Source organism: Chelonoidis abingdonii, chromosome 2 (assembly GCF_003597395.2).
Source record: "Chelonoidis abingdonii isolate Lonesome George chromosome 2, CheloAbing_2.0, whole genome shotgun sequence".
NCBI classification, from domain to species: domain Eukaryota; kingdom Metazoa; phylum Chordata; order Testudines; family Testudinidae; genus Chelonoidis; species Chelonoidis abingdonii.
In genome coordinates this window covers 20,442,290-20,465,832 of record NC_133770.1, presented here as the reverse complement: position 1 = coordinate 20,465,832, position 23,543 = coordinate 20,442,290, and the positions used below count along the sequence as shown (strand labels likewise).

The 23,543-nt window shown below is 35.7% G+C and overlaps 1 protein-coding gene across 1 annotated transcript in view; it reads left to right on the top strand.

Moving 5' to 3' along the window:
- Nucleotides 1-19,652, top strand: part of CNPY1 (canopy FGF signaling regulator 1) — a 72,021-nt gene extending 52,369 nt beyond the window's left edge. Inside the window, exons 3-5 of the mRNA XM_032775629.2 lie at nt 12,650-12,853; nt 14,580-14,676; nt 19,615-19,652. Coding sequence (XP_032631520.2) covers nt 12,650-12,853; nt 14,580-14,676; nt 19,615-19,652 — 339 coding nt within the window. The remainder of the gene's footprint in view (nt 1-12,649; nt 12,854-14,579; nt 14,677-19,614) is intronic.
- Nucleotides 19,653-23,543: the final 3,891 nt, after the last annotated feature.

Genomic DNA, 23,543 nt, shown 5'->3' with positions numbered 1-23,543 from the left:
GCCTGTCAGTCCTATTTGGAAAGGAAATACCCATCAATTCCAGACTAGTGGAGTTAGGATGCAAAAGATAACTTACAAGTTACAAGTAAAATTACTTTGTTTACTTCAAAAAGTTCTGTAATGCTTTCTGTTTAAATCTACAATAATCATCAGAATATCTTCTGATTAATCTATGATTTTCTCAGGCTTGCGATTTTGATATCATGCCCAGAAAGTGTCAATTTTTTTGTCAATTGGAAATGAAATGTGTAACATTTTTAATCTACAGTAGAAGCTCAGCGTTACTAACACCTCGGGAATGGAGGTTGGGTGTAACTCTGAAATGTTCGCAACTCTGAACAAAACTTTATGGTTCTTTCAAATGTTTACAGCTGAACATTGACCTAATACAGCTTTAAAACTTTGCTATGCAGAAGAAAAATGCTGCTTTTAACCATCTTAATTTAAGTGGAACAAGCACAGAAACAGTTTCCTTACCTTGTCGTCTTTTTTTAAACTTTCCCATAGTTTTAGTAGTTTATGTTTAATACAGCACTGTACTAGATTTGCTTTTTGTGTGTGTGTGTCTCAGTTGATGCCTGATTGAGTACTTTGGGTTCCAAATGAGGTGTGTGGTTGACCAGTCAGTTCATAACTCTGGTGTTTGTAACTCTGAGGTTCTACTTATGTTTCAAACCAGGGATACTCAGCTCACGGGTCTTTATACCTCTGAGTGAGGGTCTCTTCTGATGCCTGGGTCAATTGTTGGGCAATGTATCTGACGTTAATGTGGCAGTTACTTTGAGGAGGAGAAATGGCAATTGGCGAAAAAAAACATCAGAGACACACTCAGGCAGAGGGACTAAACCCATATTTGCACAGGTATATCTGCTTTGATGCTGACGCTTTCAGAAAGTTATTCTACAGGAGATATTCTATACATGCTACTTCATAATAAGCTTGTCGTATTCATTGTGTATTTGAAAGGTTTAATTATTTATGATTGTTCAATATCAAAGTCTCTTTTGCTGTTATGAGTTGAGTGTCACTGTTACAACCATCTCATTGAGCATTGGATGTATTCTGTTACTGTATGTTTGTGCACCTATAGTTGGCCAGATTTTCAAAGTTAGGCACGCACAGTTCCCAGCGTAGATTTCCATATTCTCACGCATGCACAAGTACTTGATGTCCATGCAATTATGTGTGCTTCAGTTTGAAAATGTGGACTTACCTGTATGCTGTTATTTTATATGTCCTGTTTAAACTTGCCATTTTGCCTTCAATAAATAAAATTATTTTTAGTATTTGTAGAATTACCTATACTTATTATAGAAAATACCCAGGAATATCCCAACTAGTGTAGTAAAGTTATTTAGCTATATCTAAGGCATTATCAAAGGCAGTTGGCAAGCTCTTCAGGTAGATCACTCAGAAAATATGCATGTGCTTTCAATGTTTGGAATAACTGTCTTTAGAAACACCCTATAAGACACAGCCCATCAACCACTTTTGCAATTATATTTATTAGCTTCATGCCCTTAATGAAAAACAGTTGATTTTTGTGGCTTTTGTCATATTAACCAAGTTTAAGATATGTCTTAGTCCTACCTTTCTTCTTCAATTAAACTAACAATGTCAAACTATAGATCAGTTACTACTGTTGATTCTTTAATCTGACGTTGTTGGTCTCTATCTATTTGTTATTCATAAAGTACATTTCAGTTTTTGCTAAAATCAGAAGTGTTTCTGCTTTCTTCAGAATGTGGGTTAATTGTTTTGGAGAAATGTGGGTAGTCCCAAAAGACTGTCATAAGAACATGACCTTTGGTACCTGTCAGTGTAGTAAAAAGGCCGTCTTTCCTGACAGCTGTGGTGATAATCCTCTTTGTCTCTGTTAAGTGATAGCTGATAAGTCTGTATAGAACTAGCTTGTAATGTTTATTTATCAACAGATCCCATTTCTCCACATGGCTAAATTAGTTGGCGGAAACTCATGGGGAAGGCAAGTTTAACTAAGAATGTTTATATTTAAACGGAATTTGTAGTTGCTCTGATTTGATTTGCCTTATAGATGTAGGTAGCAGTATTGTAGGCTAGGAAACAGGCCTAAAACATGATAGTAGTGCTTAATTATTTTTTTTAAAGCTCAAAATCCATACTGAAATGTAAGAATTTTAAAATATCTTTTGTGAAAAGGAAAGCTGGAAGGACTGTCAGCTTCAACATGTGCTTGTGTTCAACTGAGTGACGTAAGGAAGTGCAGTACATTAATTCCTTGCAACCGTGTTTTTTGGACAGTGAGGTCCCAATCTTGAGCTGTGCTGACTCTCACTCAGCATGGCTGAGCAGCACGGTATAAAGGTGCCTTTAAGCCCACTTCTGCACTTCCTGCCCATCTCTTGGACAGTTGGCTGCTCTGTAATTTAGAGCTGTCCTGAACCTTCTCTAAACTAGGCCATCTTGTCACATTACCCTAGAAACTGTCACATTAGCCAGGGTTCACTAGGGGAAGCCTCAGCCACACATTTAGGGCAGTTTTTAGGCCTTATAGTGCTGCCTGAGTGGTTCAAAGGAGCCTTGGTATGAACCAAGAACTGGCCCTATAATTCTTTGATTTCCACAGAACTCTGTTATGGGGGACATGTCCTTATATCTGGGTACGTCTACACTGCATGATTATTTCGAATTAGCTTAAACCGATATTACAAAACAGATCTAATAAAATCGGTTTAGCGCGTCCACAGTGGGATCACGAAATCGATTGTTTGCGTCTCATTGTTTCTTCTATTATATCTATCTATCATATTCTTATGTATCTGTGTGTCACTGTGGTTGTTATGTCTTTCTCTTTCATCTATCCCAATCCCACTTCCGGGTTGAAAGCACAGTGCCTGAGGGGCAGAAACATTGCCCCGGTGGGCCTGGGTACAAGGCCTCACCACCTCCCTTGTGAAGGCAGCAACAACCCTTTGTGCGCCAATTTTTCCGCGGAGTGCATTGAGCAAGGAACGCCCTTAGCACAGCAATTCATGACCCTGAGATCACAAACGGTATCCTGACCGTTGTCAACACCTCGGCGACTCCTGCCAAGCAGCATTCATTACACAGAGGGTGACATTTACAGTACTCAAGGAATATTATTATTACTGTCTCTTCACGTGCTGGGAGGGGGAAGAGACGACGAAACTGTTCGTGAACACGCAAGACACTGTATAAGCCTACAGACATTGGTCGCTCACCAAGCAGAATGCAAATAGTGTTTCAAAAGAGACTGCTTGTGGAAGACTGCCTTAACTGTATCTCTATACCCCCTCCTCCTCCCAGAATGAGTACCGTTTGAGTCTCTGTCTCCCGTTACGTTGTCACGCACCTGCTGTTGTATCCGGGTTTTATTTCACCTTTGGCATTTCTGTTCATTTAACGGAGCTGATAAAACAGATTTGTCTCACTATCAGTGATCAGATTCTAGTAGTCTCCCATAAGTAGGCAATGCATAGGAGCTACTTTTGACTTTGAACTGTCATCGCCACCCGTGGTGATCAGAGCCGGACACGTGAAGCAGGAAATGTCATTCCTAAAAGGTCTCGGGGCTTTCCTGTTTACCGGCACTCCGCATCCGAGTTCGGATTGCGGACCAGAGCGGTCAGTGGTGCACTGTGGGATACCTCTAGGAGGCCAATAATGTCGATTTCCGTCCACACGAACCCTAATCCGAGTTATCACTATCGAATTTAGTGCTACTCCTCTTGTCTGGGAGGAGTTCCGAAATCGATTTAAGGAGCCGTTTAACTCGATATTAATGACAACGTCATGTGGTCGGGTACAGCGTTAAATCGGTATATCGGCCATTAAACCAATTTAAAGTCGCAGTGTAGACCTGGCCTCTGTCAGTGCCCATATATGAAAAGTGGCTCATGCAGATGATTTGAGGTCTGGTCAGCATGTTGCCATGTGCACACAGAGGAGGGCTCGTAGCAGCTAACAATAAGTGTGCATTACTCACAGTTCTGCTCAGAAAGGTGACTGTGTAAAAATGACTCCTTCATACTCAGCTGAGCTTGCATGTGTTGAGAGAGCTGATTCTCGGCAGCACACTTGGCTGGGTTTGAAGGGTGCCCATCTCATCTCAGTGCTTGGTCTTAAAGCATCTTCTGGGATGCACATTGCTGAAGAATACAATTCAAGACTGTGTATTACTATAGAAAACCCTTCAAAAAATAGGCCTAATTACTGGCATGATTGCCTCTCACTTTTCCTAGCAGGAAAATTCAGCTGGGCCATGTCGGCTGTTGATCCATCATTCACAAAGGCCCAAGACTTTCTTTAGCAAGGGTCCTTAGTTGCCCTTTACTGAGGCATTCTCCCAGCAGTTCCAAGCTGAGAAGCTAAAGCAACACTGTGCTAGACTGAAGAAGGTAGACAGCAAGGCCGCAATTCAGCAAAACACTTCAGTACCTACCTAAATCCCACTGAAGTCAATGGGTCCACTCACATACTTCAGCCCATGCTATGCTGTTTTGCTGAATCAGAGTCTAAATTGTCATCAGTCAGAAAAGGCATAACAAGAGAATTAGAGCTGTTTTAATGTCTCCTCCTCTTCTGGCTGTAGATGTTATGTGGTTTTATACGGCTCCAATCATTTTGAACTCCTGATGCCTTTCCTCTGCCCATGAAGGGTGCATACAGAAATCTTGGTCTGGACTTCGTGTGTAATCGTTCTAGTTGTAAGAGTTGTGCTGCAGAGGATGCTCTTTGCTCCAGAGATTCACAGGAGACTAACTGTGGCAAGCTCTGGCTCTCGTGTTGTTTAGGTAGGGTGTCTTTCTTCAGTAAGGAAAGTGTATTGCTGGGGAAATAGAATCCATTAGATTGCAACCCTGTGCAGCTTGGAATAGATAACTTGCCAGGTAACACTGGGAGTGCGTCTGTTCTCCTTGCTTCCTCCCCAGCCTGTTCTGTCCAGTCACCTGAAGCAAGTTTTCAACCATCCAGAAGTCCATTCAATGGCAGAGTGCCCCACAGTGTGTCGCCTTCTACCTCTCCTGAGCTGAGCGAACCTAGCTGGATAGATGAATGGGGTCATGAGCCAAGTCTCCTGCAGTTAACCATTATTTTCTGTGAATAAAGAATGGTTAAGGTTGAGTAGAATGTCAGCAAACCTTTCATCCCCGCTCCTTTCAGCTGGCTGTGTTCTTACCCACAAGCCATACAAAGTGTTCTGGCTTGTTTGTCAGATATGTGGCCAGCTGGTCCCTTTGCATAATGAGTGTGCTTTGGGAGGACTTGGTGTATTTGGCTCCACATCTGTGGAGACAATTCCTGATGTGGTATAGCTGACCATTCATTTCCACATTTTTCACAAGGAGTCGCAAGTGGCACTTGTGTACATTCCACATTCCCAGCATCCACCATGTGGGAGAAAGCTGCTCTTACTGAACCTCTGTGATGGAAGGGGCATTGCAGAGATGAGTTTACTCGTAATGCTCACTTACTTCCTGGACACAAACATGGCAGATGTCCATGGTAATTCCAACTACCAGCATCTTTAACTTAAAAATGTCTGGTTCTAGGGAAAGATTTTAGGTGGTTAATGTTCAGTCCCTGGTCATATTCCTAAAAATCACAGCATTAGTTTAGGCCGTTCTAGTTACCTTCTGAAATGATTCTGTGACAAGGAAATTGAAAGGTGGCAATATCTTGAAAGAATCCAGGAAAGAATGAACATTTGCATGGTGCTGGGGATCTGATTCACCTAGGCCTTGTCTATATTCAGAGTTACATCACTTTTACTAAGGGTGTGATTTTTAAACCATTTTGGTTAAATCAGTGCAAAACACAATGTGAACACTCTTAATCTGGTTTCAAATCTACGATATCAATTTAACTTAATTTGGTAAGGAATTGATAAACTAAATTGATATACATCTGGTTAAAACTGAATTGTCTTCACTGTGTTTTACATCAGTTTAACTAAACCAGCTTAAAAAACAATTTAAAGGAGGCAACTCTGACTATAGACAATGCCTAATTTTCAATGTTATGCCAGTGTAACTCCATTGAATTCAGTGGAATTACTCCTGATTGATATGGGTGGAGAATCAAGGGTCTGTATTTCTGGAGACAGAATATGGGGGAGGGATAGTTGTTGTTTCTTGAACTTCTAGAAAGGAAATCTGGGAAGCATATAAACTTTCAGCTGATTAGAAAACTTTATTCACTGTCATGTATAAACCTAGTTGAAATTTCCTTTGGGATTTCTCTTTATTTATATAGTTTCCTGTGCTGGAGTTATGAATCCATTGTCTGTGCAGATGCTGTTGCTTTAAAATCATTCCATTAATAGAACATCAAAAACAGACGCTTCCCCACTTCTGACCTCTTGCTCTTTTATTCAGAAGGTTGAGCACCATCATTCCTCTGCACCCAAATGTGCATGGAAGTGGAATAGTTATTTGGAAAATCCGTTACACAATTTACAAAGTACTAACTCTGGGGAGAGAAAATCCTAGTGGCTACTCAGAGAGGGGTGCACATTTGGACTAAACAGAGTTTGAGGGGGATACACAGGAAATCCTGGTGCTAATTCCATGGATCTCAGGGTACTCCTGTACAAGGCTGGTCCTGTGTGTTCTTTGGCTCCCTCCTATTACTAGCAGCACAGCTCAATCAGAATAATTAGTGACCTGACTGTGACTGTATAGTTACATTATTTGCATGGATAGAAGCCATATACAGAACCCGAATTAGTACAGTTATATCTTCCCGAGTTTGCCAAGGAAATGAACAGTACTCATTCTCTGCCTTCAGACAGAAACACCCAAAATCATTTGCAGTCTCAACCATGTGGTGTTCATCAGAGGGGCTTTTATAGTCTCAGGAGAGGTGAGAGAGGAGAATGAATAGCCACATGGTCTCCTCTTCACCTGCTTCCTAGGCGTATTTGGGTGGGTTAGATTCCCTCTGTGCCGTGCAGTGGAAGGGATACCCTTTGCTGGTAGTTGCTGAACACTTTGCATTCAGCTAACAGAATGGTTTAATTTATACAAAGCAGACTCATCTTGGGCTTGTTCTGTAAGGGGCTTATCAGAGACTAGTAGAAATATTGAATAGGTGACATCCCCTCCTGACAATGCTCAGGAGCGTGTACCTGATTTCTGAAAGCTGCGCTAGGGCACCTCAACATTCTTTTAAAGAAGGTGTTAAATTTTAAGGAGAAAATGAAAGTGGGAGTGTAAATAAAGTTTGTGTTTTGATAGGATGGTTTGTTTGGGCTGCTTGGTTGTTACTTTAGGCGCATTGGGTAGGGTTTGGATGCCAATTAGAGATGGTAAGCAACCGGTTAATGGTTTAGAGAAAAATTTAGGAAAATGGGTATTGGAGCAAACTGTATTTCAGCTGAAGAAGAGGTGTGTATGAGGTGATCCTTTTTCTATAGTGACAAGGGTTTCATATTATTCAGAATAACAAACACTTGCCCCTGCAGGTTTTTAAGGGACTAGTTTAAAGAAACGTTAATTGACTGCAGTTATAGGCTTATGTTTATATCAGCTATATACGTGGGTGTGATAGGTTTATTATGCCATCTGCGCAATGTTACCTTTTCAAAAAAAAGTTACCTTTTTTATTTTATTTTTATTAATTTATTTATTTATTTATTTATTTATTGGTATTTCAGACCTTTTTCCTTTTAGGAGCATAGGCTTTCCGACACAGACCAGTAAAACTAAGCCTATTCCAGAAGAAACAGAGTCCAGATGATGAATGAGTAGGTTAATCATATTTTGAAGTCCTCTTTCACTTCTGTCCGTGAATTGAAGTGGCAGTGTACTCATTGGGAGAATATTTCTTTTTGTAGGGGTGGAGCTTCAGCTGCCATTATGCTTCTGCTTTTTCTTAGTGGGTTGCTAGTGACCATTTTTAAATGTTTAAAAAGAACCCAAACCCACACTACTCTTTGGCTACCATAGGAGAGTGACATATATTACTATTATTATGATATTCAGTTATGGTTAGGAGTTGAGCAATAATTTTTCCGGGCACTAGTTAAAGCTTGAATAGCCTGCATTAGACCAGAGATCACACACATTTTGAATTCTGGCATTAACTAAACCAGTTTAATATTTGGAGCTGGCAGTAAATGAAAAGGAATGCAACTGTTGAGTTTGTGACTTGCTGTGGAATACCCTAGTGTGAATTTCTTCCTTTGTCAGAAAGTTCTTAATTCCAGATATTAAAATGCTGAAGAATCTTACTGAAAGTGAAGTTACGCTGATTAGTTACACTACAAAAGCTAATGTATGTACATCTGCTTGGATCACGTCTTTAATAGTAATAATAATGGCTAACTTTGCTCATGGAACACTTCACTTAAAGTGTATCTATACAAACACAATTGACATCACAGCTGAGAGCTGCTTTTTATTTTTAAGTAAACAATATTCCAATTGTCTGATTAACAGAATGACTCGCTCCCATATTACAAGAATTTCATGTCTTTTCTTAATAACATGAACTCTCCTGCTTTTAAAGTAGATTTTGTTATGAATGGGTACTGGAAAGGTAAATTCTTAAAAGTTTCTTTTAAATGTTCCGCTACACAATACAGTTTCTTTTATTGATTAAGCCCAGATGGTCTGCTCATGTAGCAAACAGATATTTTTACAAACCTTTATTATGCCTCATTAGAATTCACTCCTTTAGATGATTTCTAATTGTATTGTCTAATAAAACTAAACCTTAGAAGCTATTTGCATATTATATGAAGAAATCTCATACAACAAACTCACAGTGGATTCAATTAACATAATAGCTAATTATATATCCCATCAGCCTTTAGAGTAGCTCAGCATTCATATTTCTCCTGTTTTAGCCTAAAGCAAAGGAGGTTTGAATTTTCACTTCTAAATATTGACTTTTAACTAATATCAAAAATGATTTGAACACTTTGTGGATGAAAAGATAGCGATTAAACTACATGAAACATTTTAAAATATGTGTTTAAAAATTATTTAAAACAATTTCCAATAAAATATAAAGCTTTGCATATGATCAGTTCTGGCTCTCTGTTCTTTTAAAATATAACCAAATATGTACTGTTTTATTGAAAAACACTTGATTGTTTTTGAAAATGCATATATACTGCAGTTACATTTTTATATCTCTTATCACACACCATAATGCAATTGTATTCTTGTTGTGGCTGGTTGTGGTATCTATCAAGCAAGACATTTACGATGAGATTAACAGAGACATAGTAATGAACTGGCATATGAACATCCTGTAACTGACTGTTACTAAGGTATTGCCGTAGTAGTCTGTAATTAATTCTCTAGCTGTCTTGTGAAATTGGCTGAAGTATTCTGGAAAACAAAAATAAACAGCAAAAATTTCAGTGAACTTTTTAAAAAAATTTAAGAGTATCTTTTATTCTCTTTTAACAGTTCAAATAATATGAAGAATCAACAGATTATGAAATAATTAACAAAAAAATCAAACATTTAGAATGATCAGAGGCTGTGATTTATCTGAAAAATTAAAATAATTCGTGCATTCTATCATCAATATGCACATCAAATCTAATGACTAATTTGCTTGGTATCGTATTTATATTTTTACAAAAAATAGCAGATAAAGTTTGGTGCAGGATAAAATGGCTTTGTCCCATTACAATGATGGCTGTCTTTTCATTCATATTTTAATGAGGTTAGTATCTCTGAGACAGCTTTTTCGGGGAGGAGGCCCATGTCTCCGGTACGATTACAATAGGAGTTGCTTTATTGACAAGTACTATTCAAAATCTTCACCATATAGAAAGAAAGGCTTTAGTTTTCTGCCATTTGTCATAATACTTATTGCTCTTATTATTAAAACACTTTTTAAAAGAACACTCAACTTTTGGGGGTCAGGTATAACTCTGAGTATATTTCAACAAAATCTTTTATATTCTTTTAAATTCAAGTTGTACTTGGTTTTAATAAAAGCTCAGTACCCAAAAGCTAATAAGTAGACACCAGAAATGAACAGATACATACATCTATCATGTGTAAGGGTTTCCCATATATTTGCGCACTCCATTCAATATAGTTTACAGGGACTGAGAGTCTGATTCCAGACAAACTAATAGTTATGTGAAAAAATAAAGTTATTCGGAGGTCACATGTTAAGTATAATTTTTATTAACTTGACAAGAAAAAATCAGATGTAACCATTTTAAAGCAAAGTTCTTATAATTATGATTTTATTAATCTACTTCATGAATATGCTACTCCTAAAATTATTTTCCTAAATATAATAAGACAACATACTGAAATACAAAGAGAAGTTAAGAAGATGCAGTTCATATGTTGGCTTCTGAGAACATTATGGGAAATATAATAGGTGGTGGAAATGAGAGCAAAAATGGCGTGTAAATATAAGAAAAAACAGGTTGCAAAAATTCCTTTCATAAGTGTTAACCTCTGTACACAAAGTATCCAGGGAATTTGATCTGTAGCTGCTGTTACATGCATTGTGAAGTTTGATTTTCATTCAGTATATTTCAGAAGCATTTTTTAATGCATAGATGGTTTGTTTTCAGCATATAGTAATAGTCTCATTCTCTATGTTCTTATACAGTACTTGCCACTCATGATGTATACTCTTGCTAAGCCACTGTTAGCTTTTGTGATTGGATCGGGAGTTACTGACAGGAAGGGGATGTGAGTGAATTCTTGAACAACAGTTGGACTATAAATAGATCTCTTTTTCAGAATTTAAAATACAGTCTTGTTTGTATTAGGACAACACAGTAGATCTCTTTTTATCTGCAAATAAATATAGTTAGTATATCCATTAAAAATCCCCCCTGCTAGTGAGCTGGTTTGATTTATTGTCCTGCAAGTAGGTTTAGAGGTGTGTGTGTGCGTGTAGTATAGTAATAGGTTATTGCTACTGAAAGCACATTGGGTCGGATACATTTTTGGTATAATCTCATTGACCGTAGTGGAAGTTGCACGGGAAGAGCATTTGGTCTATTATGTCAAATTTTTTGTCTTTTGCAAGAGGATTTGTAAAAGTTCTATTTTATTTGCAAATTCAGTTTTTCTTTTTTGCATATTATTTGGAAGAGGCAGTCAGACATAGCCATGTGCCATGTTGTCTTGTTATCCTCAACTTCTAATTGACGGGGAAAAAATCACTTGAGATTGGAATTCGTAATTCAAATAGACTTTCAGGAACCATGTTTTGCTGCCATTAGCTTTCCTTGCTTTATAATACACATTTGCTTTTTAAATGTTAATATTGAAATTAATAAAATAGTTTTCATAGCAAAATGCCACTAAACCCAACCTTGCTGTAAAATAGGATACACATCTCTCTAAATGTAGATTATTTTAAACTAAAAACTGACTTTTTTTTTTTAAAAAAAAATACAGTGTTTGCCTCATGCCCTTTTTGCTTTTTCCAGGTTTCTTAAAAAAGTAGATTCCACATCCAGAATGAGATTGGGGGAGGAGGATTTCATAATAGGACCTAGTTTAAGAAGAAGAAAAACCTTTAGGCTTTAATTTTAATTCTTCTGCCTCTATTTATCTGATCTGTGGCCAGATGGTGGTGAAGCAAGGAAACCCTTTGTGTAAATGAAGCACACATGTGAAAGTGCTTCTGTAATGTAATCATTGAGACCGGAAGGGTTCATACTGTGTCTGAAAAGAGACAATAGAGACTGGATATATCAACATTGCAGAAATCGAGTTCATTTGTGATTCAGTCCCTTTGACTATGGTTGTCATGAAAACTTCCTACTTTGATCAGCAGAGGGTGGAGAGAAAAATCTTCTAAAGGTCCAAGGATACAGCACTGTTGTTTACTGTGCACTTGGCTTCAGTTCACGCCCCCTTCCGGAAGAAGCAACAGAGATAGGAGCATCTTGCACCTTGACCTGTCTAGACGGGAGAGAAGTTTTTTGTCCCCGTTACCAAGGGCGAGGGGTGCTCTTTGACCCTGGGATCACTAACTGTTGAGACTCTCACTAAGTATGTAGGTAGTGTCTAAATGTTTCTGCTGAATTCTTGCTTAATTCTGAAGGAAAAGGAATGGACAAAGACATGGACCAGCTGTTTGAAAATAAAGCTGAAATAGTAGAACCTGGGAGAAGTTAAATTTTGTAAGCTATTATTTTCTTCACAAAACCCCTGGGAGGTATTAAACAGCTGCATCTGAGCTGACGAACAGCAACTAAGACAGACCAAGTGAAAGCAAAAGACTTTCTAGAACTCTACGTCAACTAAAGAAACAAAGTGACTTAAGAAATCTTTCATGGTTATGTCGATAAAATATCAACTGTAGTCTATGGTCTCCATTTATTTGCTGCATGGTATATGTCTTTTTGAATGACAATATGTTTACAAATTAAAATCTGATAACTGCATTCTAGAATTGGGTCAGTGTAAGGGGATGTTTTATGCAAGAGTAAATGTTTTATTTTTCAGTGTCACCTTTGCTTTAGCTGACATTTTTAATTATGTACGTAATATAATATGGGTCAACAATTATGCAGATTAAGAGATATGCACTGATTCTTTTTCGCTGTCTATGACACATCAGTCTATAGAGGTACAATCTCTTAAAGTTATTTTTGGTAATATATATAATAAGAAAAGAAAATTCCATTTTCCTCCCCCACTAGGTTCCTTTAGCAAAGTCAGAGACCTACTTAACGGAAGTAATGGAAAATATATGTGATAGAATGAATGATTACCAGCTGCAAGTGGATCCTCAAACCCAAAAAAGGGCGTTCAAGAGATTTGCTCCTCCAAAAGATGAGAAAAGCTATGCCGATGTTAAAGAATTCTATTTTTATTCTGATGCTTACAAACCTTTGACATTTGCGGTAAGCTAACATAACAAATTGGTAACATTGTATGTTAAAGTATTACTAGTGTATACTCTTCCCTGTATGATAAATGTAGCTTCAAGTACTAAATTCATGCACATAGTAAATTGTTTTAATAATAACATATTCTTATATGCTCTGTATTTGCTTGTCACAGTATCGCGTTAAGTGTTTTAAAATAATAATGTGGTTTATAATGTTATTTAGAAACAGATGGCATTTTAGTTGCAAGAATTACCCATGGATTATACTGTGTGTTCTCAGTTTACATGTTACAAATTTCCCAAACTGGAACAATTCAAATTTTGTAAGTGGTTAAATACAAATCAGTGTTACTAAGGAAGTATATTTTTTAATTTCTATGCAGGAAATGGGGAGTTATTGTGTTGGGTAAAAATCCAAATTAATACTACCGTAATTTTAATATTTATAGTTGGATTAAAAAAGGAGTAGCGGTGTCATCTTTTCTTTAGGCCTTGTTGAATGGAGACAAATTTCTGTGAGCTAATCAAGAATGCTGGCTTAGGCTGAGTTAAACAAATGTTTAGGTGCCAGTTACGTCATATAATTTTGTTTTGTTTATGCATTAAGTATCTTTCTAGTGTCAGGAAACACACAATATAGAAAAGAGTGGCTAGGGCAGTGATATGCTGCATATGATTCCACATGTATTCAGTACACCACAAAAGCAATGTTGTGAGACTATTAAATCCATGAAATTAAGCCAGCGTGCACATTTAGTGACTTGCATTTTCACTGAGAAGTACAGTTAATGGTTGAGTTTCAAAGATGTTGAGTGCTGTGAAATGTTGACTTAAAACAGCAAAAAAATCATATTCTTGCAATGGCACATTCTAGAGCTAATTTTTCAAGAAATACAAGAGATTATTTTTTTTTTTGGTAGTAGAGTTGTGACTTCTTTATTTAAATCAGAGTTTTCCTTGGTGTATATTTTTTTAATTGCAATCCATTTCATGGGGCTTCTACCCTTGTTTAATGATTAAACCTTAGTCTGGGCTTTTGGGGAAGTACTTTCTGTCCTTCCTAATTTGTGCTCAGGATTGCCAAAAGATAACTCTAGATAATACAGCTCTTCAGAACAAAACGTCTCTTTAGACACACTCCACCAAGACTCTGCTTCAGCAGTAGTGTTGAACCCTGTTCAAAACATCAGAAATCCATTTTCTATAAGTGAAGTCAAATTACTGATAATCTTTAAAATGTTTAAAACATTGAAAAAAGATCATTTGGTAGATTAAAGTCAATTTTCTTATCTGTAGTGAAACCAAAGATGCATTAGTTTGATCAGAGAGCTTTATTCATCTGCATGTTGTGAATACTAGTGTAATAACATGAAATGGATTATTATTTAATTTAACTTTTGAGTGACTATTCCATGAATATAGTGACTGACATTGAAAGGTGTTCTTTCAAAAGCAAGTAAAATGTGATCTGTAAGAGATTTCTTATCCTAGTTAGTGTATTTTTAAAAAGACAACCAGAGAGAGCATATAATTAAATCTTAAGGAATATTTTGAAAATTAACAGGCAATCATTTGTTTGTACAAGACAGGAAGTGCAAACCAAAATAAGGTACCCCTTTCCACTGTATTGCTGTACAGTTCTGGTTAGCAATCTTGTTTATTTCATTACTGGAGTGGTACTGTCTCTGTGTGTATGTGTGTGTATATATAATATATATGTTCCTGTTTTATTCTTACAGTGTGAAAGTATTATAGAAGAGTATGAAGATGAAATTTTCTCACTTATCGCCCAGGAGGCAGACTATCTAGCAGACAAGCTGTGCAGTGAAAAATCAGGTACTGTGTCTGATGTAACATGTGCTCTCTCTACAGCATTTTTTTCTCCCTCCCCCCACCCTGAAACCTAATGTACTGCTTTGGATGCAACAAACCACTTTGCAGGAGAAGTGTTAGTTGAATAAGCAACAGCACTACCTAACTATTTTTAAAATGATTCTTTTAAAAGAAAGATTTTAACATCTGTTTTTAATTCTTTTGCACATTTGAACGTAGCATAATTTCAGCATTCCCCATGTCATGAAGGGTGTTTTTCTCCTAGTGTTACACGGTCAGCACATTTTTACTCTGTGTATTTGTTTTGCCATCCCAAAGTAAGGAACGAAAATAACCTCTTGCAATGAAACCAAGGGGTCGGGGGTGGGGACGCTATTTTTAAGTTTAGTTGTTTATTGCTCATAGTTCATGTTACAAGCTAGAATTAACATGTAGCCATCAATTTGTGAACAGAACTCCTCATTGACATCAGTGGGGAGTTCTGCTTAAAACTTTAAAACTGCTGGCATGCTATAGATGTTTGTTAGAAAAAATGCATTTAAATACATTGGCATTCCTATGTCAAATATATTCCTCTCAAAAATCTAATACCTCTTAAAACATTGAAACTAGGAAAAAAATACCATGATAAATAACATTTAGTTTATTTTTTATGAAAATTCATACATTATGCTATTTGTTGGTCATGTTTTCAATGTGATTTTATTTTATGTAATCATTTTTAAAACCAAGAAGCACATCACTGAATGCACTTAGTATCGTAAAATTATAAATGTGGCAGGACCATCCTTTTTGGATGTGCTTTTTATACTGAAAAGTGATAGAATATGCATTGAAATATTGATCTTAGAATCAATGTTTGTAATATTAGTATGTGTTTAAAGGTTCAAAGTCTTTAATATGTAGCACATACAATAAAAGTTGATTTGATAGACATTAATAGAAAGAAGCATATGGAATTTGTTCATGTTAGTGTGTATTTTAACATATGCTGAAAAAGTTCAATGTAAAGGGCGGGAAAAATACATTATTATAAAGTTTAAAGTTCTTTTTATCAGCCATGCAGACAAATCATTTAAAAAATATAACTTTCCAATAATGTTTACATTTAAAAAAAATAATTTATGCTATAGTTATAGAGCTCTATTTGGTCTTAATAATCAGTAGAGGAAGAGATTAGCACAAATAATTCTCAAAACACCTCAGCTCCTTCAAAATGCACAGTATTGTTTTTGCTGTTGTGCTTGTTAAAGAAAAAGGCAATTTAGAGGTAAAAATAAAGACCTTGAAAGGACAGTGTAGAAAAACAATAATGAATATGCTTTTCATAAACAAAGAAGTTGGGTAGCTTTCTTCACCTTGCTGGCTGTTGTCACAATAGCCTGCAAACCTGGTGTAAAATAACTTGCTGTTTTGTACACCTTAGATAATAGGCCAAGTTGCACAGAAAATATTTTCACTTAAAACCAACCTATTGAAATATCTTTCTTCATTAACAAGATGCCCTAATTTTTTTTTTTACAATCATTTTGTTGGGCTTAAACTCAACTGTATGACCATATTTTCTGCACATATTAATTCAACATTATAACTTTGATAAAACAATTCCCTAATTTACAGTGGAAAAGATTCTCATTGTTACATGTTAGTCTTACTCACATGGGCATCCCCGTTGAAGTAGGTGGCTGTTTACATGAGTAGGGAGAGCAGGGCTTGGAACTTGCGTGACTGAGGAAATAGCAAAAATTCTTTGCAGAAGGGGGAAAAAGTTTTGTACTCTTTACTCTTATCAGCAATTAGCACAGACAAATAAGGTGCCATTTAATAAGCAAAACAATGCAAATAGCTGCCACTGCAAATTGAAGAAGCTGCAAAAACCATAGTCACGCTAAAAAGAAAACCTCTCTAACACTGTGAAGAAATGCAGAGGGAAATAAATTAATCTACCATTCTTTATATGATCTGATTTTACAAGGAAATAAAGTCATTATGTTAAAGGAAAAAGATAATTGATAACTCATAAGAAGACTTTTTTTTAAAAAGCCACTATGCACAATTTTTTTAATTAATTAATATAATAAGCCATGAAAAGGGATGAAAAGGCATTTATTAAACACCAGTGAAATTCAGTGAAAGCAAGATGCCACAAATAATCTTGCGGCTAGCAGCTGGTTGATGAAAAGACTGATACCTGAGTGGTAGGAAAATGTCTGTCTGAATTTTCTGTGGAATTTGGCATCAAACTCCTGAGAAAATGGAAATTGCAATTCTCTGAAAATCATTGTGTAAAGATGTGTGTCAAGTATAAAACCGTTATATGCAACTTACAAAGGAGTACGGCTGATAAGAATTAAAAGTGACTTTTGTAATATTTTGTCCATATTACAATGGTATACTTCATTCGTACGTTAAATTAAAGCAATATTATAGACTTCTGTTCTTACTGTCAACTTTTGGCGCTTTGCATCCATAGCTGTATCTGTGAATTCAAGATACCATTTTAAACATAGTGGGTGCAAAAATTATCATACCAGAGTAACCAACATAGACAAACTTTATATAAAGTTTTGCTATGGGCATATAATTGATTTTACTGTTATGCGTTTCATCTTAAAGGAAAATCAGAATAGTTGGTTTAACCTCCATAATGTTAATTTGTTAAAAGCAAAGGATTTGAATGTGACTTATGCTGGTAACCTATAACAAACGTCCTATGATCAGTATAATCAAATATAGCCCTACTAATCCATGCTAAGGTAAAATATTAAAGGGCACAATATCCTCTCAATGCATAAACATGATGCTAATAGGAGTCGTGCACACTGAGAAGAAACTACTCACAAGACATGTTTGGTACCTCTGTTTTTAGTCACATCTCTATTCTAGGTGTTATATACAGGTTCATAATACACTGATGTTTCTTGTTTGATTAAAGAATGGAAAAACTTCAGTGAAGTGTTTTAGAAAGATCAAACTGTTTGATATTTGTAACCATAGATCAGTTTTCTGTCACACCTATTCTTTGATCACACAAAAAAATCTCTATGCTATCCTTTCCATAGACAAGCGATCAAAAGTGCTGAGACGTGCCTTTAGATATTCCATAATTTGTCACATGCCTGAGAGTCTAGGAGTTAGTTCTCAAACACGTTACCTTTTTTTTTTTCAAGCTACAAACAGGAAGGTCAATCAAATGATAACGTTTGATAAATAAAGTCAGACTGATGTATCCTGAATTAAAAAGTGTTGTCCAAAAGTTTTCATTCCCCTCCCCCCCACACACACACACAATGATAATTCTGGAACACTGACATATCAGTGGTTTCTAATTCAGATTTTGTATTGAATTATGATAGAGTGCATTTAAACCAATGAGAAATAGGAAACCAGCCAACAGTGGATTATATTAGTGTATAGTCTAGTGTCAGTCGTTTTGTCAGTGGAAAACAATACAAGCACTAGCAGTGAAAGCTATAAAGTGACAGTGAGACTTCTATTACAATCCTCTTTTTACGTGCTCATAACACTGCAAAATTATTCTTTTTGGCTGAAATTTTCCATTCTTGGTCTCATCCCAAAGGTGATTTTTAATGATTCATTTACTAATTATGAAATTTTGAGCAGATTCTAGTCACCCATTTTTGAGTTATGCAAGGAGGGAAACCCTTTTCTACCTTAAAAAGACTTTTTCTGCTGTTGTACTACTCAAACAGTTGTGTTTTGCAAGTTGATACTTTCTAGGTTGCTAGTTCTCACTGAGAACTAAACTCCAGGACAGTTTGCCAAAGCTAAAAAATATAACAGTGATAAGCAATGAAAATACCTGTTTTGTGTATGTGTGGCATATTACATTTCCACTAGGTTAAGTGTTATGATACTGTTTACTGGGTTATGAAATAAAGCACAGACATTGGTTATATGGATGTGATATTGTGTTGATATTTCACTGTGGAATTCCATAGTTTCACTTTTGTTTGTTTGTTAGTTTGTTTTTGACCATGCAGCAATGGAAATTCACAGTCAATACAGAGACTTGTGTTTTACGCTCCTTTCCTGCGATGGAATCTGTTAGCATAGACTTCAGTAACACGTTACAGAGATAGAAGGGTACATGCTGGCAGATCTTATTACAGAATTGGGGCCATAATCTCCTTTTACTTTTAAAAAAAATTAATTTGAACCATATTTTAATGTAACCTTACAATTAAATACTCAGAAGTCAGGCAATACATAAATTACATTTCATATTAACCCGAACTCTTCACATTGCATAGTAGTGAAATTTTCTACCACGACTAATGTTGCTCAATGTAACTTTAGGACATAGTATGTCCAGTTCTACTCTCAGAGATCCACATGTAACTTCAGACAACTTCAGTGAGTACGTGGAAATAGCTGAACGGATTGAAACCCGGGTGTGCAATGTGTGTGGAAACCTTGGGCATTTCCTGAGTTTGAAGTGTTTAAATATGTATTTAACTAAAATATGCATCTATGTTTTTGTGATGTGATAATTAAGGAATCTGTATTGCATAGCTCATAATGGGATAACAGTTGAATTACAAGGAACACACAGATTATTTCATAGCATTTAAAACATTTTGCAAAGATGCCACCTCACATACATTTGCATGGATCTTATTCATACCATGTAACAGAAGTGTTGGCCTCTAAAATATTTTAACTTAACATATCTGAAAACCAGGGGGCAAAGCCTGGTAGTTTTACTGTACTTTATAAAAAGCCTGGTTGTTCTGTGTTAAAGAGGGATGGATCATCGGTATCCAGGAAAAATACAGGCTTGATATCAAAGCCTCAGTATTATCCTTCAGACACCCAATTGTCACTGGTTTACTGTCATTTATTCAAAAGTTTCATGCTTTTAACAAAATGTAACTGTTTAAAACATTTATAACGATATGTAACTCTTTTTCTCCTCAGGTCTTTGTGAAGAATCTGCTACTCACACTGAGCTATAGCATCAATAAACTATGAATTTTACAGAGTCAAGTAAGATGACAACCTCAAAAAAATCTTCCTGTGTAATCAAATAGCGATTCTCTGCTTTTTTTGCCCCGTAATATCTTTTGTTTTTTACATTTATATTTTTACATGTGCGTAAATTTCTCTTTGTTTATTTTCTTTTATGTTTTCATATTAAAATATTTAAACTGAAGTTTGCATGGTTTTGGCAAGGATCTTAGGTTTAACATGTAATTAATTATTGACCATTTCTATGGGTAAAACAATTGACATCTCAAGATATTCATGCTAGGTGTGTTAATTTTGACAAAATCAATGTCTGATTGTAAAAAAAAAAAGTACTATTTGAGTGTGAAAATTATGGCTCTTGTTTAACTGAAGCAAATACCTTATACAATTTAAGTAAACCTATTACTGTTCTTGTGCATTTGTCCTTTGTTATAACAAATGGTTGATTCCAATGTACTTCCAAATATACATGAGCAAATTTCACTACAGTTTTGAGTACTTGTTAGCTTTATATTTTCTCTATGGATGAAAGTGAGAATCTTTCCAAATATTTATGCTTTCCCTTATAAATTATATAAGCTAATGAAGCACACATGATTTCTTTCAAACAAGCCATTCCCTTAAAATTTCCAATTCTAAGTTTCAGAACTTTATGTACAATGAAAAGTTGAGCAAACATTGAAATATTTAATCTGGTGGCAAAGCACTACTGATGCATGCTATATGTGTTCAGAAAGTCTGCAATCAAAAGTTATTAAAATGTGATCTTATTTAACATTAATAATTACTGTAATAGCATTCAGATTTTAAACCAGCTTTTCCAATGGAGAAACATGAAAGTACCCTTAATATGCTCCACACAGGTAAAATGCATCTAGTTATTTGTTTTTACTGCAAGGTATTTACTAACTAACACAAAGTATTTCTTTATATTTCTCAATATTTTATCATAAAATTGTCTAGTCCAGTAGCTATGGGATATATTAATAATCTAGCTATCAAAATCTTTTGTTCACTTTCTGAAAAATTCTGCTTAAAGTTATTTGTCTTTGATTATTAAAAATACATGAGCGCATTGTGCAGTCGTTCCACACACAGAACACCAATGGTTGTAAATTGGAGTTTAGTGTGTGGAATATTCCCAATAGGACGCTGTCTGAGAATATTTGTTAGGTCTCAAATATGCTGTGAAAATATTATATTGAAAGACTGAACAACTTAGTTGTGTTTTTGAAATTACCAGGATAGCTCATCCAAAACATTATGAAGGTTCAGTGGAATGTTCAGAGGAAAAGGAGATTGTTTTAACCTAAAAAGAGTTCTTAAAAATTTATGTCACCATAGTTGCAATTTGACTACCATCTAAGGTATATAAACTGGCATGCAGTATTATGCAAACAAATCATGCACAGTGACTGAAAGAAAGTATTAGTATCTGTGAAAGTTTCTTTCTTAAGCTTATTTACAAACATTGAAGTTTACAAAATGGAGTATTTATAAAGCCAGGCACAAATCCTCAAATGGTGTAAATTGGCATCGCTCCACTGCAGCCAGTAGAGCTATGGTGATTTACACCAGCTGAGGATCTGGCCCCATACAGTTATGGGATATGTTGCATGATTTAATGTTCTTTAAAAGTGTTCTACTTTTTTTTAAATGTGAAATATTTTCTGCCATCTCCTGTTGACAGTTCAGTGTTATGGAACAGATTAGCAAGAGTTACAGTTTGAATACAGCAAAGTGATAGTACTATGTAAATGGGAAACATTTTCCATAGTTAAAGAACATTTCTCATTTTTCAATAATATAGTTGAACTATAAGCTTGCATGTATATATAAACATTCCATTGAGAGCAAAAAAAGTTACGTTAAACTTTAAACTACATTTCTATTATGTTATTCAACAAAAGTGCAAAATTGGTCAACTTTTACCAAGTTAAGGACATGATAAACTGATTTGCTTAGCAAACACTCTGAATATGAACCATAAACAGTTAGTTTTCCAGTTAGTTTCATTTAGACTCATACAGTAGGAAAAGGCCGCCTAGCCATATTTGAGAATAAAATTAAATTGAAAGGGTCGAATTCCTCCCTTGTTTACACTCCATGCAATCCTATTGATTTTTTTGAGGGGCTGGTAAGGGCAGAATTTGGTTCCGAGTGTATTTTTGAAAAGAAATGTATTAATATGTTATAATAAAGAGACACACAGTCCATGTGGAATCTCATCTATTTAAAAAAAATAGTCAGAAGTGGTTTAAAATAGTACCTCCTCGCTGCCCTGCCAGTTTGGGGGATTTGACAATCACACTTTCCTCTCTCTTAAATAAATAAATAAGAATTTATTTCTCTCTCCATTAATGTGTGAAAGACCCATACAAAAAGCAAAGGAAACTGATTATACAGGAGAAACAAACCAACAGATTAGGTATTTGACTGCACTTCTTTTAAAATAAAGTAAACAAATTGGGGGACGGAGTAGAGAAACAGAGGAAATATTTTCCTCCAATCTTTCTCAATTACATTAATCGTAGGTGTTGCTTGTAATAAATATTTTCAGACTTTTTTTCTTGCCCCTTAAAAACTTTGATGCTGCATTATACTTTCTTGCCTAAGCGCTGAGAATCTTTTGTGATAGTGCTGTGTATTTACAGGTTATGAATGAAATTCTGACTATCCGTCTGGGGTGTTTTACTATTCATCAACGGCCATATGCCGTCTTCAATCCTTGCACATAACCACTGAGGTCAGTGTGATTTCTTCTGCATCTAGAAGATAGTACCAGTATGTGGCCCTTTAATAAAGAATCTTTCTGCACATTTGCACTCTGTTTTTATATTTCACAGTGAAAACAATATTGGGAGCCTTTCATATCAATACTTTAGTATGTTGGTTATAAAATGTAGGCCAGAGTCACCACCACATCGCTCCAGTTTTACGCTAGCATAACTCCATTGAAATCAGTCCAGTTGCTCTACTGTAAAAATAGAGTAACACAGTAGTGGATCACACCCAATATCTTCTGTGACCATCTTGGGAAAGACTTTTGTGTGAATTTTCATCTCGTGTTAGTACTGTTTTGTTACTGCAATTACTATGTACTGAGAAATGTACTTAATCTTTGAGGCTCTCTCTAAAGCATCTTAATTATTGTTCAGTGAGAAGTGTTGTGCCTAAATAAAATACTGCATGCGTTTTGCCTTTTATAAATTAACAGATTATGTAAAAGACATCCTGGGTGTACTTGGGATTCCATCTATCTAGGTATTTATATCACACTGCTCACCATGATATCTGAGTGCCAAGTGAAATATTGCTGCTTAGTTAATAGTTAGCTAACAAAAAGTAATCCACTGTTCTAAATAGAAATTTTGGTATACAGCTCTGATGGGTTCTTACTTTTCCAATACATGAATACTCACTCAAAACTCAGGGGAAATGGAATCCGGATACATTTCTTTTTTAAACCCTGTTCCATCCTTATTTATATCATCCTACAGTCATGAAGTCAGTGGGTTCTACAAGTATAACTGCATGAAGAATCTGGCCTCTAATTAGTTCAAAAACACTGAGATTGTTTGGAAGAATCTAGGGCCACTTTCTCAGCTAGTGTAATTGAGGGTAGTTCTACTGACTTCAAATGGATCTATGTCCATTTGACCCAGCTGGGGTTCTGGGCCCCAGGTTTTTGTGAAAGTGTTGATGACACCATTAAAATTATACATTTGCTTTTGCATGGTTTATTTCATTCTCCATGTCAAGTCTACCGGGCAAAGAACAAATTTGCAGTGACAGATTTTAGTTTTAATGTGGATTACTGTTTGCTATGAATGAGCTGAAACCACTACATTCATTTCACTTAGGAATGGAAAGTGGAA